This window comes from Rhinichthys klamathensis, unplaced genomic scaffold (genome assembly GCF_029890125.1).
Source record: "Rhinichthys klamathensis goyatoka isolate OS25496 unplaced genomic scaffold, OSU_Roscu_1.1 h1tg000099l_1, whole genome shotgun sequence".
Taxonomy (NCBI): domain Eukaryota; kingdom Metazoa; phylum Chordata; class Actinopteri; order Cypriniformes; family Leuciscidae; genus Rhinichthys; species Rhinichthys klamathensis.
The window spans coordinates 2187535-2208679 of NW_026606638.1; the positions used below are offsets into that span (position 1 = coordinate 2187535).

Genomic DNA, 21145 nt, shown 5'->3' on the forward strand with positions numbered 1-21145 from the left:
AAAAAAAAGCCGTTTTTACGAGCAGTCCAAGAAACGCTCACTTTATCTACTAAATTAGTGCCTTTATGTTGTTTTAAAACATTTAAAATCCTGCATTAACTTTTCATATGGTATTTTCATACAAGGTAATATATTAATTTAGATTTTTTTTTTTTACCTGCAATATGCTCTTTAAAAATATTCAGCACAAATGTTACTTGCTGGTCGACTACGGAAGCTGTCACAGTTGCTAGGTGACAAGAACAGTCCTCCTTAGGCTAGACATCCCATTTAAAAACACTCAGTTTAACCTTCGCTTTTGAAGTCGTGGCCTTGGAAGAATGCAGCCTTTGAATTAGGACACAGCCATTGACTGCCCCCGATACTTGTTCAGGCATGTCTTGACTTGTCTAAAGTGTCAATGAAGTTAAGATACCTCCAGGTGGCGTTTTTGGGCTTCCTTACAGTATTAGTTCTTGTTGAGCCTATTAAATAGATGCTAGTATTTATTCATTAGATACTAGTTCTTATTTGTTATATACTAATACTAATTCATTTGATACTCGAACATTAAATGTATGCTAGTACTTATTAGATACAAGTAGCTAAAAAAATAAGTAAGGTTTAAATTCTAAAACGGATTGCCATTCATTTGATACACGTAACTATTAAATGCATGCTAGTACTTATTTATTAGATACTAGTAGGTCAAGCTAAAAAATAAAATTAAAAAAAGTATTAGTAACACGAAAACAGATGCCAGTACGTTAAAGGGGTCATATAATGGTACATGCACTTTTACAAGTTGATTGTACTGAAATGTGTGTTGGCAGTGCCTGTACACAAACATCATATAATGATAAAAATCCATCCAGTGGTTTTGTTTTAATCTCCTTATATGTTTTCCCCTGCCTCAAATCAAGCCGTTCGTTTTTGTGACGTCAATAAAATGGACGCCCCTCCCACGATTGTTGATTGATGGGAGCGTTTCAACACAGACCCGCCCTCGCACATGAGGTAGCTGTCAATCATAGTCTGCGCGGCGCGGACCGGACCGGCGCGGTCATTGTTTATATGCCGGAGCACTGTCTATGAGCAGAATGGCGTCTAAGCGATTGTGGTGTTCTGTTCTTGGGTGTAATAACGAACACAGTCATTTTTAATGTTCCTGAATCCGAACCGCTGAAGACGCAGTGGCTGAGTTTTGTTTTCGAAGGGAATATTCCACACGAGCAACGTCAATGCTTTCATGTTTGCGCGAATCATTTCACACACCAGACTGCTTCATAAACGAGGGTCAGTATAAAGCTGGATTTGCTAAGAAGCTTTGCTAAAAAGGATCGGTACCAGATATTCGTGTTCCTGCTGAACCTCCAGAAGAACGGAAGTGAGTGAAACGTTTTATTAAACTTTATATTAATATATTAATCTTTGCAAATCGCTAGCTGCACGCTTCACAATGAATGCGTCTAAGGTTTACACTCAGTCAGGGTACATTACGGCATGTTTTCTATGTATGACGTTCTCAATATAATTCATAATTCCACGTTTATACTGAACAACGCGTTATGGTTATTTTGTTATTGTGTTACAAACGGTGTTTGCACAGAACAGAGGGGTGGAGTGAGCGCAGCTCATGATCATTTAAAGGCATATGCACTGAAACGGCGTGCTGAAAACAGAGCTGTTTTTGACCAGGTAAAATAAGTGTTTTCTTACAATACTAATGAGAATTTTTAATTAAAGTATATTACAAACTTTTAATTTAGACCCTAAAGAATCATATTAGCTTGTACAAAAATGGCATTATATGACCCCTTTAAGGTTTAAATCTTAAAACGGCTTGCCATGTTTCCCTGCATCGTACACAATCCTCCTGTCCAACAGATGGCGCTAATGACACTTCAGCCTGCGTTACTATGTGTCTGTGAAGGAAGGAAGACTGGCAGCTTAGAAAATAAACAAAAGACGAGCTCAGATTAATAAATGTTTTTGAGGTTAACCATAATCTTTTAACCACGTTTGTGCAGTCTTTAGGTTGAACTATCAGCAAGGGCTGACCGACTGGCCATGAATTTAGACCTATCGCTGCGAGTGAGCGTCTTCTCCGAACAAGGAGGAAGGAAATACATGGAGGATTTAACTGAGGTGATCGTGGAGCTGGAACCCAGCGACGATGAGCTGCGAGAGGCCGGACACACTGATCCAAAGCTGGACCAAGAGCCCGTCTCTGAAAGCGACCCGCCGGAATGCACAAACAAGCCTTTACCCGTCATGGTAACGTGGAGAAACACCCTGTCGACCGATGAGATCGACGGGACAGAGGAGCCCGGGACTCAACCGGCGGCAGCGGACAGCAGGAGATCGGTCGCGTTCTTCGCCGTGTTTGACGGCCACGGAGGGCGAGAAGCCGCGTTGTTCGCTCGAGATCACCTCTGGGATTTTCTCAAGAAGCAGCGGGGCTTTTGGTCTAAGGATTACCGGAAAGTTTGTGCCGCAATTCGTAAGGGCTTCGTCGCATGTCATCATGCAATGTGGAAAAAGCTTCGTAAGTACATTCATGACTATTTCCCAAGACATTAATTTCCTGACGATAGTACTTTTTTTTTTTTATTGATTTTTTTTAAATGTCTAACGTTAACTACGTTGTGAGTAGCTTCGATTATAAGGTTATGGTGATCAGTGTAATTTGAGACCTCCAGGCAATTTGTAACGCCTGAAATCACATACGTGTTAAAATTATTCTTAGACAGATGAATATAAATACTGGGGCTGCTATTCAGCTGTCGCAATAATACACTTTTTGAAATTGGGCGCCACGATATATACTTACTGCAGAAAACACGAAAAAAAAAATCAAATCGAACGGATGGGTCGTAGTGCGCATGCGCGGAAATTGACAGGTTAATAAGCAGGTCTATCTAAAAACTGTTGCAGACCTTTACACACTTTTAGAGCGATGAAGCAAATGCATTATACTACGGAAGCCGTAAAATATTATTATGTTGGCATAATAAATATAAACTTTCTCATAATTATTATTTAGTATCTCATTATAGCGAGAATATTACTCATAATAATGACTTCCTATTATTATATATTGAAAAACTGTCCCATAACTGTCTACTTAGTATTTCATAATAATGAGAAATGCTCTCAATAAAGTTAATGTTATAATATTTATTTAGAATAAAAATAAAATTAATGAATTAATATTAACATCTTATGAGAAGAGAACCTTTCTCGTTAAAATGGCTTAATATCGTGTAATACCTCGTAATAAGAAATATTCTAATAACGACTTAACATCTGATAATGATATTTTTTCATAATAATGAGGTTTCTTGTAAAAATGGGTTTTTCGTAATGAGTTTCTTATAATAATGACTTTGAATCTCATAATAATAAGAAGCTTTCTCGTAATAATGACTTAGTTTCACATTATTATGATATCCATTACACGAGAGTAGATGTTAAACCTCATGAAATACTTTCTCAAAACAATGACTTAGGCTAGTATCTCATTATAATGAGAAACTCTCATAATAATGATGACTTTAAAATGTAGAAATATCTACCTTGCAAAAAAAAAAAAAAAGGAAAAAGTCTCGCACGGCACACGACTCGAACTTTAATTACTTAGGCTAATAGTTTTAATACGCAACCCTCTGGTCAACAGAACTTCCTCAGCCAATAATGACTTAACATATCATAGTAATAATGACTCGGTGTTGAATAAAAAAAAAACACAACACTTGTTTATAAATGTATCCTAATGTGCGCATGTGCAAAGCCACAGACTAGGTCCGCGTGATGGCAGGCTAGCGACATCTGTTGGTCAAAGCCGTGTAAATGCAAGAACACAGCAAACATGGCACGTTTTGCGAAACTGTTGTTTTCATTCTTGTATAATCTAAATCTATAATATAATTACACAACAATGAAGATAAAAGATTTATGAGATGTTAATTCATTATTATTTGAAAGTATCTCATTATGACTTACAGAACTGGATTTTATTCAGCTGTGGAGAAATGGCCTTGTAATCAATGTCTTGATGCAGTTGTGTTTAACCCTGTGTCTGTTCTTCAGCGGAATGGCCAAAAACGTTAACTGGCCTCCCCAGTACTTCAGGCACTACAGCCAGTGTGGTGGTCATCAGAGGGGACCGCATGTTTGTGGCCCATGTCGGGGACTCGTCTGTCGTGCTGGGTGTGAGGGAAGATCCCTCTGATAAAGTCATCAAAGCTGTGGAGGTCACACAAGACCACAAGCCTGAGCTCCCAAAAGAGAAGCAGAGAATTGAGGGACTGGGAGGAAGGTGAGAGCTTGATTTTTAATATTTATTTTTTAGTCATCATAAGAATTAATCTCTTGGATTCATGCAGTCATTTCCTCTTATTGCGTGTGAGTGTAGTGTGGTGAAGAAATCTGGTGTGAACCGTGTGGTGTGGAAGAGGCCTAGGCTAACTCACAACGGCCCGGTCAGAAGGAGCACCCCGATCGATCAGATCCCCTTCCTCGCTGTTGCCAGAGCTCTGGGTAAATGCTTAATATTTAATATATCAGAGTGAGATTGTAATTAAGTAATATGTGGTTTGTACTGACTTCAAAAGCCACTGCTTTAAATGGTGTTTAGAAGGATTGTGCAAACCTGTAAAAATCCATTACAGTCAAATTCAGTGCCTATTCACGATTCATCATCAGGGATACAGTAGTTCACCCAAAAATGAATATTCGGTCATCAGTTCTGGCAGGATCACCCTCACGTTGTTCAACCACATAAGACTTTCGTCCATCTACAAAATGAAGCTTTGACACTTCATATGATTCGAGTGGTTTAAATGCAAGTCTTCTGAAGAGACACGATCTCTTTAAATGATGAACTGATTTAATTTAGGCTTTTATTCACATACCCTGGCCTAAAAACATAATTTATATAGAAACATTTTTCACAATTGCCAGTAAATTAACAATTATAATTGGAGTTATAAGACTGAAATAGTATTTTCTTGTAAATCATAGCCTACTTCACTAATCTGTTTTATTTACAACTTTAAAAAATGTTTTTTACAGTGTATAAACTTTGGATGTGCTCAGGATGTTTATGCATTGTTCAATGGGCTCGTAAAATAGATCGTAAACTAATGAACACGGAGAATGCGAGCAGTTTGTTTGCTCTGGCTCTGGCTGGTCAAAATTTGACGCCGCCGCGCCGTCAAAATTCCTACTGTTCCTACTGGCGACCATGCAACCATGAAAATGTTCCTAGTGGACCCATTAGTTCTCGGGGAACCACCCTGGTGGCTAGTTCCTTGAACTGAGTTCCTAGAACTACCCGGTGCAAAAGCTTCTATACTGTAGGCACATGAGGGTGAGTAAATGATGATAGAATTTTTGTTTTTGAGTGAGTTAGGCTAGCTTAAAGAACTTAAAGCTAAGATGGAATTGAAAGACTTGTTTTTCGGGCTGATGGTCCTAATATCAAAATATAGAGATTTTTCCTGAAGCTTTTCTAGAATTTCCAGGATATATTTATTGACAAATGCGACTGTATGCAAGTAATGTTGTAAACGTTTCCGTGCAGGTGATCTATGGAGTTATGACTTCTACAGTGGAGAGTTTGTGGTGTCTCCCGAGCCTGACACCAATGTGGTGACCCTTGACCCAAGACGGCATCGTTACATCATCGTTGGCAGTGACGGCCTTTGGAATATGGTGCCGCCGCAGGAGGCGGTGACTGTGTGCCAGAGCCATGATGAAGCTGTGGTACGAAAAAAAAAGTTTCTAACCATATGTTGTAATATTCTAACTTCTCTATTTGTGTTCATTTCTAAAGGCCCGTTCACACCAAGGATGGTAACTATAAAAATATAGTTCGAAATCTAAAAGAATAGCAGAGTCCACACTATAACGATAACGGCACAGAGAAACAATATAGTTGGAATGACTTTCAGAACGATGTTTCTCAGCTGATGAAAGATAAAAATATTGACAGCCAATCAGAATCTGTCCTGCTTTAAAGAGCTTGAGCTAATGTAGTTATTTTTCCAGTTATCATTCTTGGTGTGAACTGGCCTTAAGAGTGTGTTTTACGCCCTACAGGCACCCTTCGGGATGTCGGTTGCACGTCGGTTGGGCTGCCATGCGTTGATGCGATGGCGCCAACGGATGCTCCGTGCAGACAATACCAGCGTTATAGTTATCGCCCTTCCTGAGCCTGGCAAACCCCACCTTCCTATGCATAGAGACGAGGTCATTCTCAGCCTAGCAGAGGGCCCGCACTGTGACCCAGCTATAGGGTCCCGCTCCAACACACCACTCATTAAGGTAAAAGATGCTTAAAACCACACTTTGAGAAGCAATGGCAGTCTGAGGGTGTTTTCAGGAAACAAAATCCTAAAATTCAGTTTGCATTTGGTGCCACCAGTAGCGCAGAAATGACACCCTGCCATAGACGGTATGCTATGATGTCACAGTAGGTGGGAGTCACAAAAGTTACACCCACTGAGTGGCAAAAAGACTGAGTGTTTGTGTTCAGCGTGAATGCCGCGAATAACACACAAATCTAAAATGGAGAAGATCTGTGCGATTGACTGTACAAATAGTTAAAAAAAAAAACGGAGCTATTTTTTTACTGACTGCTGAAAGCTACAGAAAAGAGAAACAACTGGAAACAACCAGAATCCAGCCAGTGAAACGTAGATTTGCATTTACAATTTTGTCTCTAATATATTGAGTTTGGGGGTAAAATCATACCCTATGTCATATATTATATTGACAACTCATATTTACCATCTTATATTGTAACTGTAAAGTATTTGTCAGTGTTTATTTAGCCTTGTGTTCTACAGAGGGGGATGGTTAGATAATGTTAGACAAACCAATTGTTTCCTTACAAAGCAGATGTCTATATATATATATATATATATTAGGGGTGTCCCCGACTAAGGATTTTCATAGTCGAATCAGATTCGTCAAGTCCTGCCTATAGTCGACTAATAGTCGAATCATGTGTGTGGTGTTGGGGAGGGGGCGGGGCTTTAACATTTTAAAGCCGCGATGTACAGAACATCACATAAAGATATAGAAGAAAATGTATAAAAACATTTTGGATCAATAAAACTAAGAAATAACATAAATAACTGCAGAAAGGCCACACTGCAGATAGGATTTGCATTTCACATGCAAATCAAATTAAATCGGCTGAATTGCCTGTACGAGCTAAGTAGGCCTACAGCGCAACATCGATGCACTGAAAAATAATCAACAATTAAGAACACAATATAGGCCTACATTTATAATAAATAAAAATACAAAACGAAATAAGTCAGAATCAAGTCACAAGAAGCAGAACAAATGTGTGCAAAATGCCTAAAGTGCAGGGGAACAAATATTCAAAACACAAGTCACAAATAGTTAAATTAGATCACCCTGAGTGATCAATTAATAAAATAAAAATAAAGAAATTATTAAAATAACGAAAGTATGGCCAGGATTGTCAACTTTGTCTTTTTAACTGCAGAAACAACAATAAACGCTAAACTGGAGCGGCAGTCTTTTTAGCTCAACATGTTCACAGTATCCAAAAATCAAATTAGAACCGGCTGAAATGTTTTGAAATCACTTGTACCCTACCCATACCTGATCGAGAAAACAAAATCCAGTCTTTCACTCGGCCTGTGTCCGTTTGAGTCTTTTCAAATTGTGTGCGCGGATAAAATACATTCTAAAACGCTTAACGTGAAAAACGCTTAACGGCTTTGTCCTAAAACTGTTATATTAAAAGATCAAATTCTATTCTGTACACACCTTATTAATAAAGCATAGCCTACTATATAGCCTACAGAAAAGCAGATGAGCCCAGAATATGAACGCAACGCGTTTTATTACGTTAAGCATTTTCCTCCCATAGAAACGCGTTAAAGAAAAAGCTTTACGTGACTTTCTATAGGAGAAACGCGTTGCGTTCATATTCTGGGTTCATCTGCTTATCTGCACATGGAATTGTTTCTTAAGGTGTGTAGCCTACTGTGTACATACATTAAGCACGCTAAAGTGCCATTTAAGCGTTTTAAAAGCTTTTTTCACGTTAAGCGTTTTGGAACGTCCCGAGGAAAACCAACCTGTTAAGGTTGGCCGGCAGAAGTGCGATCATGGTTTTCCTGATGCTTAATCCAGCCTTGGAGAATATCCTTTCTGATGGTGTGCATCTTTAGATTTTCTTATCCCAGACATTTTTAAAGATTTAAATCCCTGCCGACACGACGCTCCTCTGTCGGTCACGGATCGAAAGTGAAACTTAAATCTGTCACGGCCCGGGGTGTTTGGATTTATTCACGCTGCACGCACGTTAAAAAATATTTATTAAAAGCTTCTTTCTTTGCACATTTTTATTGACAGCATTATCATAATAGGCTGTATATTAACGTATTGACAGAAAACCAGTAGTTCTATGTGAAATCAGACATTGAGCACACTCATATAGCCAAAATGGCATAATCCTCGTTTAATAACACATCTGCGAAGATTCGACCATGAGATTGGTAGTCGAATCAGGCTCCTCCTATCGAAGCATCGAATCTTCGACTATTCGGGGTCACCCCTAATATATATATATATATATATATTTAGAGAGAGAATGATAGATAGATAGATCTTAAATTGATCTTAAAGGAACACTCCGACTTTTTTGGACTTTAGCCTATTCACCTTATCCCCCAGAGTTAGATAAGTCCATACATACCTTTTTCATCTCCGTGCGTGCTATAAGTCTGTTTGACGCACCCACCGCTAGCCTAGCTTAGCACAAAGACTGGATGTAAATGGTTGCAGCTAGCATACTAATCCAAATAAGTGACAAAATAACGCAAACATTTTCCTATTTACATGTTGTGATTTGTATAGTCACAGAGTGTACAAAAAACAAAGTCACATGAGACACAGACATATTTTAACCGTATAAATACTGGGAACTATATTCTCTGAAGGCGAAGCACTGCTACTTGGGCGGAGTGATAACCGCAGCACCTGAGACGCGCTCTCTGCTCCTCACCACGGCTCGTCTCAGGTGCTGCGGTTATCACTCCGCCCAAGTTTACATCCAGTCTTTGTGCTAAGCTAGGCTAGCGGTGGTAACGCTTTAGATTCTGGAGCATTTGATTAGACAGAAGATGTGATGAGAAGCTGAAGCTGAGGCACTCAAAGCGCTTTACATAGAAGGGGGGGTCTCCTTAACCACCACCAATGTGCAGCATCCACCTGGATGATGCGACGGCAGCCATATTGCACCAGAACGCCTTACTGGTGGAGAGGAGACATAGTGATGAAGCCAATTGGTATATATATATATGGGGATGATTAGGAGGCCATGATGGACAGAGGCCACTGGGCAAATTTGGCCAGGATGCCGGGGTTACACCCCTACTCTTTCGAAAGACATCCTGGGATTTTTTGTGACCACAGAGTCAGGGCCTCGGTTTAACGTCTCATCCGAAGGACGGTGCTCTTTGACAGTACAGTGTCCCCATTACTATACTGGGGCGTTAGGACCCACACAGACCACAGGGTGAGCGCCCCCTGCTGGCCTCACTAACACCTCTTCCAGCAGCAACCTGGTTTTCTCAGAAGGTCTCCCATCCAGGTACTAACCAGGCTCAGCCCTGCTTAGCTTCAGTGGGCAACCAGTCTTGGGCTACAGGGTGATATGGCTGCTGGCAAGCTAACATATTGATTTATTTACATATTTATTTATTTAAGGCTAACATATTCATACTAAGAGCTAAAAAACTTAAATTTTGATTTCAGGGGGCCATTAAATAGATCGTTTACACCGCAGAACTCTGTATCGTCTGCCTGACGGTTATAGCTGACGGTTTTTCAGATAACTTTAAAATGTTTCTACATAATATGTATTGAAACAACCAGAATATCCAAGCGTGAAGTGTGACCAATTGTCAAGTCAAATTTATTTGCATAGCTCTTCACGATACACATAGTTTCCAAGCAGTTTTACAGAAAATCATAATGTTATGTCTATAATGCTGTAGTGCTTTAACAAGTTTTAGGGCTGGGCGATATGACAATATATATTGTCCTTACCTGCTCCTGGAGGGCCAGTCCTTTAGAGTTTTGCTCCAACTTGCCTCAACAAACCTGTCTGGAAGTTTCTAGTATGCCTTGTGAGACCTTGTTTAGCTGTTTCAGGTGCGTTTAATTGGGGTTGGAGCTAAACTCTGCAGGACAGTGGCCCTTTAGGAGCTGGACTGGACACCCCTGATATATAACAATGATATGATGATGTGATCATGCGGATTTAGATCTACCTATATTGTTTTTAGAATGTTGTCTAGCAGATAAAGCGTTCTCAGGCTTTGCAGACATGTGACCCTGGACCACAAAACCAGTCTTAAGTTGCAAGGGTATATTTGTGGCAATAGCCAACAAAACACTGCATGGGTAAAAAAAATCGATTTTTCGTTTATGCCAAAAATCATTAGGATATTAAGTAAAGATCATGATCCAGGAAGATATTTAGTAAATTTCCTACCTTAAATATATATAAAAAATAAGTGGATGCAGCACAATCGCCAACAGAAATGGAAACCTTTAAAGGCGATTTTCTCAATATTTAGATTTTTTTGCACCCTCAGATTCCCGTTTTCAAATAGTTGTATCTCGGCCAAATATTGTCCTATCCTAACAAACCATACATCAATGGAAAGCTTATTTATCCAGCTTTCATGTGATTTATAAATCTCAATTTTAAAAAATGGACACATAAGACTGCTTTTGTGGTCCAGGGTCACATATGTCAGAAAACCTGATTCCTGACCACATGTCAATGTCATGTGAACCACAGGTTCTCTGGCGAGTTGTAAGGATCACTGTCGAGTCCAACTGCCTTTAATTTAAAGATAATAATTAGTTTTACTCCCGTTTTCGCAGTTACCAAAAGTTCAGTAGCCATTACCAATACCAGTAAAATGTCTATTTGTATTCAGTGCTTTGTACTAATTTCGATACTATAGCAAAAACTATTTGAATACACTCACTTTGACTATTTTACAAATAGTAAAATAAAATAGTTATTTAAAATGAATAAATTAAATTAACAATTTATGCTAACATCAACTATAAGTAAATAATAGATTGCATGCATCTTTCAAAAATGTTTTAATATTGATTAAATGAAGTAATCATTGCTTTAAAAAAAAACTTCAGTAAAATGTCAGTAATAAAATGAGGATAAAAACCCCAAGTAATAGAGCAAAGAGTGTTTTAAGCTTATTAAAGCTACTAAACATATTCAGCCAGGACTTATTAGCAAAGATCTATTTTGTTAGATTTTTTTTGTCCCATCAATTTCTATGGTTATCACTATATCAATAATTTATAGAGATCATTTTATTTCTACATTTAAATTTAAACCCATTTTGCAATGTTTATGTGGCCATCTCAGCAGCACGAAACGTTTATTAAAATGATATACATTTCTGTCTAAATTATTCAAATTATGCAGAAAGCAAAAAAAGAGTGGCCCCTTTATAATCATTGAAGCCGTCAATCACTTAATTTCAGCTCAAGCTCCCAGTTCTGCACTTGCGAATTCGAATTCATGTTATAATCAAAGAGGCTGCCCACGCCTCACAATTAATCTCTTACTTACATTGTCTCTACACTTTGTTGGATATAATAATAGGATTCGCAAGCATGCATAATTCAGTTCCTGAGCTGTACTCTTTGCACTGGAATTGAGTGGATTCTGAACTTAAATGCCTCTGATTAGCCATTGCATCTTAGCAGACATTTCTGTGACCCTGTTTACACCTGGTGTTAAGATACTTTTTGGTTGATCGGATAGGCGTAGACGAGGGAGACGCATACCCGATTACACCTGGTGTTTGAATCCATCTCTTTTGTCCACTTTTAACCACGTCTGTGGGCGGGTAAATGTATGTTTTTTTCAGATCTTTCGATCTAATGGACAAAATAAGCTTGTGCAATTTACATATGAACGCGCCCAGAGACGACAGAAAAACATACGGAGAGCATCAGCTTTCGTTTCTGCTCTGATAGCTGCAAGACCACACTGAACGGTACATTTTTCGTCTTCAAACCAAACTTGATTCTCCAGTCGACAAAGTTTAAATCCTGTCTTGCTAGTGCGCTTCCCATTATGTTTACACATTAGGTCAGTAGGCGGTATTTTGCTGCTTTTTGAACTAGGGGTGTAACGGTACATGTATTCGTATTGAACCGTTTCGGTTCGAGGCTTCCGGTTCGGTACGCATACAAACCGAACGATTCCTTGGACCATTTTTCCTACCGACAAAATTCGCGCTGGCGCGACCACCACAACGTTGCGCAACATCAAATGGCAAGCGTAAAGAAAGCGGAACGAAACTGCGCTACTCATGTGCTTCACGGATCGTTTATCAGTTCGTAGTTCGGACCAGCATCTGTGCAGCGCGAGCCAATCTCGATCAAGCGACACTGTCACTACACAGCGCTAAGATCCAGTAAAGAAAACATTTGAATTCGCCACTGAAGTAATAACATCGCTGCGAGATCTAGTGAGAAGCATTCACATTTCTCCGTTATTAACCGTAGATCTCTATTAGATCAAACAGCGCTGACGTGGACACCAGGAGAAATATTGTGCCGTGAATGAACTAAGTTATTAATAGCCTACTTTACGTCCACAGACCAGCAACATTCACCATAACTGTAACCAGTTTGGCTGGAATAGTGAAATGCTTTCAAGTACTTCACACATCTTTTTCCAGCACTTCAAAACTCAAATATTATATAAATAAATATATGAAGAGTTCAGATGCAAAAGCCTCTAAGTGCCATTTTAAATTTTCTTCTAGAATGATCATTTTTATGAAGCTTGTATATTTCAGTAATTTCACTCAAATGACAATTAATAGGTAATCTTCATTGCCATTTAAGTGAAATTACTGAACTTAAATATACAAGCTTGATAAAAATAAAGAAAATTTCAAATGGCTTTTGTATCTGAACTTTTCATATATTTAAATGTTATTTTTAATGTGATGACCAAAACATTATTTGTTCATCCTTCAAAGATGACACCCATTTATAAACCTGAAAGTTTCAAGATGTAGGAAAACTCAACTTATTTAATTAATATTTTTTCTTTTAACAAATAGGAAATTTCTCTGGCATTTCTTACTTTTTGCTGTATCGAAAACGTACCGAACCGTGACTTTAAAACCGAGGTACGTACCGAACCGTGATTTTTGTGTACCGTTACACCCCTATTTCGAACACATTCAATCACATGAGCGTTTACACTACGAAAGCAATCCGGTCGAATGGGTTTTTGACTTCCTCTGGAAGTGGTTGAAAGTGGACAAGCTCAACATTTTAGACCCCGTACAAGACACTAACAACTTAATACCAGGTGTAAACAGGGCCTGTGATTGGCTATAATGCTCAATGCTGCCAAAAATAGACATTTTTGATGCTTTTTAGAGTGCAACAGTGGGCACTAGTCAATACTAGGGCTGTTTTCGACTAAGGATTTTCATAGTCGAATCTGATTCGTTAGATTTTGCCGTAGTCGACTGATAGTCGAACCTTTTTTTTTTTTTTTTTTTTTTTTTTTTTTAGATAGCAGCTAGACGTTCGGTTGAATAACTGTTCGTCTGTTATAGGACAACTCGCTCTACGTTTATTTAAAATGAACAGCAAGACAACTAGAGGTGAATGTGCTTTCCATTAAATGAATCCTTAACAACAACAAAAAAAACGTTGCAATGAACGTGCTTTGTTTTAAATAAATCACACACAGTAAACAAAACCTTAACAAAAAAACTTTGCAATGAACTTTGCAATTTAGACGCGCAAACTGCGAGCCGGTGCGGTGAGACGTAGCCTACATGCTCGGGCAGATTCGGCTTGAAGTCGTTCATCCTCGGATGCGGCGTCGCGCGCGCTGTTACAAAAAAAGCTGTGCACACAGCTAAAGGCCAATTTATACTTCTGCGTCGAGTGTACGCCGTAGTGTACGGCGTGGGCTACGCACGTAGGCGACGCCGTCATGAGCATTTATACTTCTGCGTTTAGGTCTGCGTTGCTCTGCAGTACAGCGCCGAAACGCTAGTTGGCGGCGGAGGGTTTTAATGTTCCACTGTGTTAAGATTCCTCGCGGCAAGAAGAAGAAGATTCCTCGCGGCTGTTTTGAGTTTAGGTTACTACAAGCAATGGCGACTGAAAGAGAGCAGATCATGTTGGAGTTGGAGCTTATCGAGGTGGAAAAGGTAAATTTTTAGTTTTTTTTAACAGTTTCGCTGTACTTAGAATTTAAAAATGGCGGGCGGTGCAGAAGAACACGCCGGAAATGCATAGGAGGAAACGCGATGCTACCAAGCCGACCAATCACAGATCTTGCGGTCCGCGTCGTCGCGACGTGTAGTTACATTTTTGAGGAGGTGCGCGTCAGGTTACGGCGAAGGGTACGGCGTATGGTACGCGTCTGTGCGTATGCTACGCCGTACCTACTGCGCGCACCCGACGCAGAAGTATAAATTGGCCTTAAGCGAAATGGGGTCTTGCCGGTCTTGCGCACCCAACGCGTCATTTTTTGCCGTGCGCACCTTCGCGCTCGTGCGGACGCGTCGAGTATAAACCATAGGTATAAACAAGGCTTTAGCCTACTCCGTGTCAGCGCGCGCTCTGATCGGTAAAGGTGCACAGACCTCTCCCGAATCATCTCCAGCAGTATAGCCTCTGAAGCACCACTAACTCCGCCTCCGTTTCCCTCGTAAGATGACATTAGTATTTAAACATTCTCTATGATAAAAAATGTTTGTAAAAAATATTTGAATAGCACGGTTTTGGCGGTTATAGAGTTCTAATGACTGTGTTCAACTATAACCGTCGGTCTCACAGTTATATAATAACCGTCACACCCCTATTGGTTACGTAACATAACACTTCCCTACTATTCGACTATGAGGTTCACAGTCGAATCAGACCTCTCCGAATCGAATCGTCGAATCCTCGACTATTAGAAGTCAGCCCTAGTCAATACTATCTGTATCTTGAGTCTGGTATTGTCACAATCGAACAATTCCAGTATCGACTTGGTACCAAAGTACCAGTGCTTTTCGCAACAGTTGTCTGCAACTTCAAGCAGAGAAAAACAGGAGTTCATGATACCCTTGAACTTCAAGAGATTTCTGTACACTGTCCAGACTCACAGCTAATCATAAGTTTTCAGATAAGACTTTTTACAGAGTTCCTGCTCATGTTAGAGTCTCTTTTGGTGGGCATGGAGCCAAAGCGTGGCTAACTCGCTGCTCATCAGTCCTGCCTGCTTTTCCCAATCGAGGCCTCCATTGTCAGAGCAGTTCCGATGGAAGCCATGTCTCCGTGTTTGTTTGGCCCCAGTGTGTTTGAAGCACAGCTCCTCCAGCTGCTCTTGGCTGTTTTGCTTTGGCTCAGAGAGCTGGAGAGTGGACAGATGTTTGTGTTTTTAATCCTTTTAAGTGGAGTGGATTTGAGGTTTAGGGAGGCCGCTTTGATCGTTTTTCCTGTTTGCTCTTCTGGTGCTGTTATGATTTTGATAGAGGGGAAATGAAAAATACAGAACAGGGCAAGAGAATGCAAAAGAGCAGCCGTGATGCGTTTCCCCTGTTGTAAAGTAGTGATGAAGACCAGACTTTAGACTCACATTATTTGTATTTTGTCTTTAAGAGTTGTTGCCATTTGTTTGCAGTTTGAATCTTTTCCATTTCTGGTACATTCCTCTGGAATTTCTTTTAGAAACTTTTTTTTTTTTACTTTTTATTTACAGATATTAAAATGCTGGCCAATACTGATAAACTGATCATTATTGTCATGGTATAACTGATATTACAATTCTGTACTGTTTTGTCTAAATAAATTGAACACCAAATGGTTTCAAATGCTGCACGATTTCTGTGCATCAAAACATGATGTACGGTACAATATGTAAAATTAATATTAATTAAGACTTCATCTTTAATACAATGATAAATATTACATTTAACAATGTTTAAAGTATTAACGTTAACCAAAAACGTTGCAAAAAAAAAGGGCAAATGAGCATGCATGAGCTCATTAGGATAAAGTTGGATATTAGAGATTTTATTTATTGGATATTTAACTATTGCATTTTAGATTATGGGGGCACTTCTGGTTTGGGGAAAAAGACTGAAAAAAAAAAAATCATTTCAAATCATAAGGTTGTGCTACAAATAATCCTTATCCATCAGTTTGACTTAATGACCTGTAAAATTTCCTTCATGTTCTATTTTTAGGGGTTAGGAGAATAAAGTTAACACGCCATTTTAATGTGATATGGTATAACAAGAATATCTATAGCAAGAGCTCTTTTTAGTCGCTGCACTTTTCCTCCTGATTCTTTTCTTTTTTCGCCTTTTTGTTTTTCCCTGTAACAGTATGAAAAAATACAAAATACACTCCACATTTGTGGTCTGTTCTCCCGATTTAATCTGATATATCCCATAAATAATTTACTGGAATGCACTAAGAAGCTCTAGTTTTTCTCCCCAAATCCTCACGTCTCTTTCCAGGTTTGTTTTCACACAGATGCTTTAAAATGTACTTGTCTACCCTTTTCACTACTAATCATATTAGCAGTGTTTACTGGAAATGTTTCTAAAGAAGGTAAATACAATATTTTGATTAAGGCAATGTATGTTACATACAGTTGTAATCGAAATTATTCAACCCCCATTGCAAATCAGGTTTATTTGCAAAATGTACAGTAATTGAAATAGCTCAACACAACAAATGTTTCAAGTGGTTTCCCCAAATTCAACTGAAAATGCAACTTTTAATGACTTCTGCAGTCTCAAAATTATTCGACCCCTTCATGGCAAGCATCTTTAGTACTTAGTAGAACACCATTTTGCTGTTATGACCTGCTGCAAACAAGATGTATAACCAGACACCAGCAGCCGTTTTCAATGTTGGTAATAATAATAAATGTTTCTTGAGCACCAAATCAGCATATTAGTGATTTCTGAAGGATCATGTGACACTGGAGTAATAGTTCATAATATTATAACATAATATTTTCACAATATTACTCTTAATTTGATTTATTCTCTAATTGAAGACTTTATTGTTTTTATGCCAGATAAATGCTGCTCTGTTTTAAAAAATAAGTTTAAAAAATCTGTTATATTATAATATAAATAATCCTCATAAATAGATGAATTGTAGTTTGTTAATGTATGGATTTCTTTTTCTGCTGAACACAAAAGAAGATCATTTGAAGAATGTCGGTAACCAAACAGTTGATGGGCCCCATTGACCTATATAATTTGGGAAAAAATATATATCTATGGAGGTCAATGTGGTCCATGAACTGCTGGGTTACCAACATTCTTCAAAATATCTTTTTTTGTGTGTGTGTGTTCAGCAGAAGAAAGAAATTCATACAGGTTTGGAACAACTTGAGGGTGAGTAAATGATAGAATTTGAATTTTTGGGTGAACTATCCCTTTAACTTGTTGTGGAGCTGTCAACTTTCACAAAAGGACTTTACCTACTTTTACTACTAGCTTGGCAAAAGTAGCCTTAAAAGTAGCTTCCCAAAATGTGTAATTTGTAAATAATAAAATGCTAATTCTAGGTTTAGAAATGGGTAAAACACAAAATGACTAAATCTTTGACCCTCTACAGACCCCGGATCCAGACCTGTCCTCAGCCAGCAGCGAGTCTTTGCCGGCGCTGGAGAGAAGGAACGGTCTGTCAGGAGTGAGTCTCAGCGCAGAACCCCCGTTTGAGGAAAACCTCCCTTGCATTGAGCTCATGGACAAAGCTTCCTTGACTGTGTGCCCCTTTGAGGGCAACTGGACCCCAGAGATGCCCCTGTCCTCACCGGATGTGTCAAGTCCGGTGGGGAAGAGGCCCAGGCGCAGCCCTCTCACCCCGAGCAGCTCCCGCCGGAGGACTGGGGAACGCTCCGTACCCAAACGCAACACCGGCAAGAGTCCCAAACGGACGCCCAGCGTCACAATACTGCAGCACCGTAAAGCAACCCTCTGCGTCTGCTAAACTCCTCCGTCAGACTGCACACACTTACACGGATGAGCGAAGATGGATGTTCAACCTACATCCTGGTCTCTGATATTCTGCATAGGCACAGGAATAAATAACTGCTATTGTTTTGACTGTGCCACAGTTTTTATTTGTAATGTATGTTTTTTTGTCTTTTTATTATTGTTTTTTTCCCTCCTTTTAATGATGTGAGGGTAAAAAATAAATCTCCCTTTTAGTGTTTGGATTTATAGTCATTTTATATGAAAAAAAAAAATTAGAATTCAGATCAGTCTCTAAGGAAAATTCTTTTAAAGGATGTTTTTAATCTTTTACCCTTTAAAATTAAACAGCAAATCCATCTTTTACATTTCATGAATTGCTTGTACAGATTTTCTGAAAATGACCAAATAATTGTAGACATACAATATATAATATTTTTATATTTGCTATATTTTTTTTCAAAATAACCAATTTTCTTGCCCCACAATCCCTGTGCACATTTGTCCATGCCGATATACTTTGTGCATTAAATGTTCACACCAGTATTCGATGTATTTGTTAGCATTACCCTGTCTTTCTAATTTTGAGTTACTGCATGAGTTGAAATTAAGATGTATTTCTGATCATTGGATTACAGAGCAATTGTTTTATTATTATTATTATTATTTTGATAAAACCTTTGTAAAGGGTGTGGATTGCATGTTCTGTTATATCCTTAGAAACTGGCTTTTTCTTGGGGCGTGTTTAATTTTTTGACTGTTGTATAATGGAATCTACATTTTCGTATGTATTTCGATATTGTAAGTTATTTAATATCAATAATGTCTGTTAATGAAAAGCAGATAACATCTTCCAACACCAGTTCCAGAGCTAATGTGATGTGTGGTTGTGAAGCTGATGTTGAGACCGAGGTGTTTGCCAAGAGTGTACAGCACATTTTTAGCGAGATGTTTTTTTGAAATGTTTGAGACTTTGTCTTTCGAAAGAGATTTTCCAGTAAACTGTCAGTGGATAAGAAGAAACATTTTCATAGTGTTGTTTATGAACTTCCACTATTTGCTAAAGTGACAGTTTTGGTTTGAGTACTTCATGTGGTGTTGCCTGAAGGACAGTTACAGTTTGATGGGTTTAAAGGAGCTGTATGTAAGATTGTGGCCAAAACTGGTACTGCAATCACTTTCAAATTACTGTAGAGCAGTGTATCCCCTCCCCCTCCCCCCTGACTCGAGGTTGCCAGATAGGCTGCTGGATCCAGCAGGAAAGTAGGCTGCTACAAGGAGCTTTCAACTAGAGCAGAGCTGGCAACCCGGATGCCGAAACACTACTGACTTCGTGATTGGTAGATAGGTGGAGGGTGGGGCTTCAGGCCAAAACACAAGATGACAACATCAACATCAGTTGAGGGCTGCAACTTCACTTTTTAAATGACAATATCGTGGCCGTACTATTGTTGTCAGTGATTTAAGTATTTGAAATGAACATGATTTATTAATGTCTAGAGACACATAAGGGCCATTTTATGATTAATTGAAATACATTTCTTACATACAGCTCCTTTAAATGCATAGGGAATTTATTAAAAACGAACACAAAAATCCAGTTATATTGTGGTTGCATATTTCAAAAACATCTGCAAGGGGCCTACATTATTTAAAAAAAACGGTAATACTTCACAATAAGGTCTCATTTGTTAACATTAATTAATGCAATTTGCTAACATGATCTAACAACGAGAGATATATATATATAATGCATTTATTAGTCTTTGTTAACATTAGAAAAATCCAATTGATCGTTGTTTGTTCATGTTAGTTCATAGTGCATTAGCAAATCAAATGTAACAAATACAGCTTTGGATTTTAAAAATGTGGAAGTAAATGTTGAAATTACCATATATTAAGATTAATAAATGCTGTAACATGACGTATTGTTCATGTTACCTAATATAGTTAGCAAAAGAAACCTTATACCAAAGGTGTTACCCCCCCAAAAAAGAGTCATATATATATATATATATATATATATATATATATATATGAGAGAAATAATATTGTTTTAATGAGATTCTTCATTTAAAAATTTGACAGATTTTGATTGTGAATTTTTTATTTATTTTTTATTCCCTGTTGAAAACGGTGAACATTTCGCATTTGTAAAAGCCTGTTATGGCCTGAGCAATAGCGGATGTTGGGTTTAATTGAGGTTATTCTCTTTTATTGTGCTTTTCTGAAATCCGTGGTCGTTATATCATAGATATCATATTGAACTGCTGCATCTCTCTCTGAAATGGTTTTGAATATTAGTGTATTGGATGCCGCCTTGTTCAGGGTTTGATCCCCCCCTGGAATTGCAATAAAGACACTCAGTTTGTGTTTAAGTATCGCTATTTTCCGTGTTAGATTTCTTGAGAAGCATCTAGTCACATGATTCCATGGACTTAACCAAGTCACAATACTAGTCAAATAGGTAGGTAGAGAAACGTTTAAAAGCAAACCCAATATGAGACCGTTGCAAATATTGTTTATTGACAATTTTTAAGTTTAGGCCTACTTATAAATGTATCTTTTAAGTATTTTTGTGTGTGTGCAAAAAAAAACTGGTGTGGCCGTGCTTTAATGTCACTGTGTTTTTCAACCGCTGGGTGGCGGTCAATACTAGCAGACTAGGCCGAAAGTCAAGTAATGTGAGCGTCCGTTCACCGCTGAATAGTTTTACTTGACATTTTCTAGAAGGCTAATCTCAGAGCATGAGTGATAGTGACACACACCTGACAGCAGCTAAACCCACACCCTCCATAATGGTGCTAAACTGACAAGGGAACACTTCTGATCTGCTGCTCCTCTTGAGTGAAGAGTGTGCGTGAGTGTGGATGTTTAACTATTCGTGGGGAAGAACATTGTTGAAAAATGTGCTACTTGACCGTTAACTACCTTTTGGAACGTCCTCAAATGTAAAACATAAATAGGCATTTATAGCATAACAAAATAATGTTTTTCCAAAAATATACAGCCTTGTGAAAAGAGTAGGTTTAGAATAAATGAGTCTTTAAATATAACTATAATTTTATAATATAAGGTAGGCTATATGCGTAGTGCGT

The 21145-nt window shown here is 38.5% G+C and overlaps 1 protein-coding gene across 1 annotated transcript; it reads left to right on the forward strand.

Moving 5' to 3' along the window:
* Positions 1-1881: 1881 nt before the first annotated feature.
* ppm1db (protein phosphatase, Mg2+/Mn2+ dependent, 1Db) lies at positions 1882-18113 on the forward strand. Its single transcript, XM_056252968.1, has 6 exons — positions 1882-2527; positions 4072-4300; positions 4397-4521; positions 5567-5748; positions 6085-6309; positions 17689-18113. The coding sequence occupies exons 1-6, from the start codon at positions 2050-2052 to the stop codon at positions 18061-18063; spliced, it is 1614 nt and encodes a 537-aa protein (XP_056108943.1). The 5' UTR covers positions 1882-2049; the 3' UTR covers positions 18064-18113.
* Positions 18114-21145: the final 3032 nt, after the last annotated feature.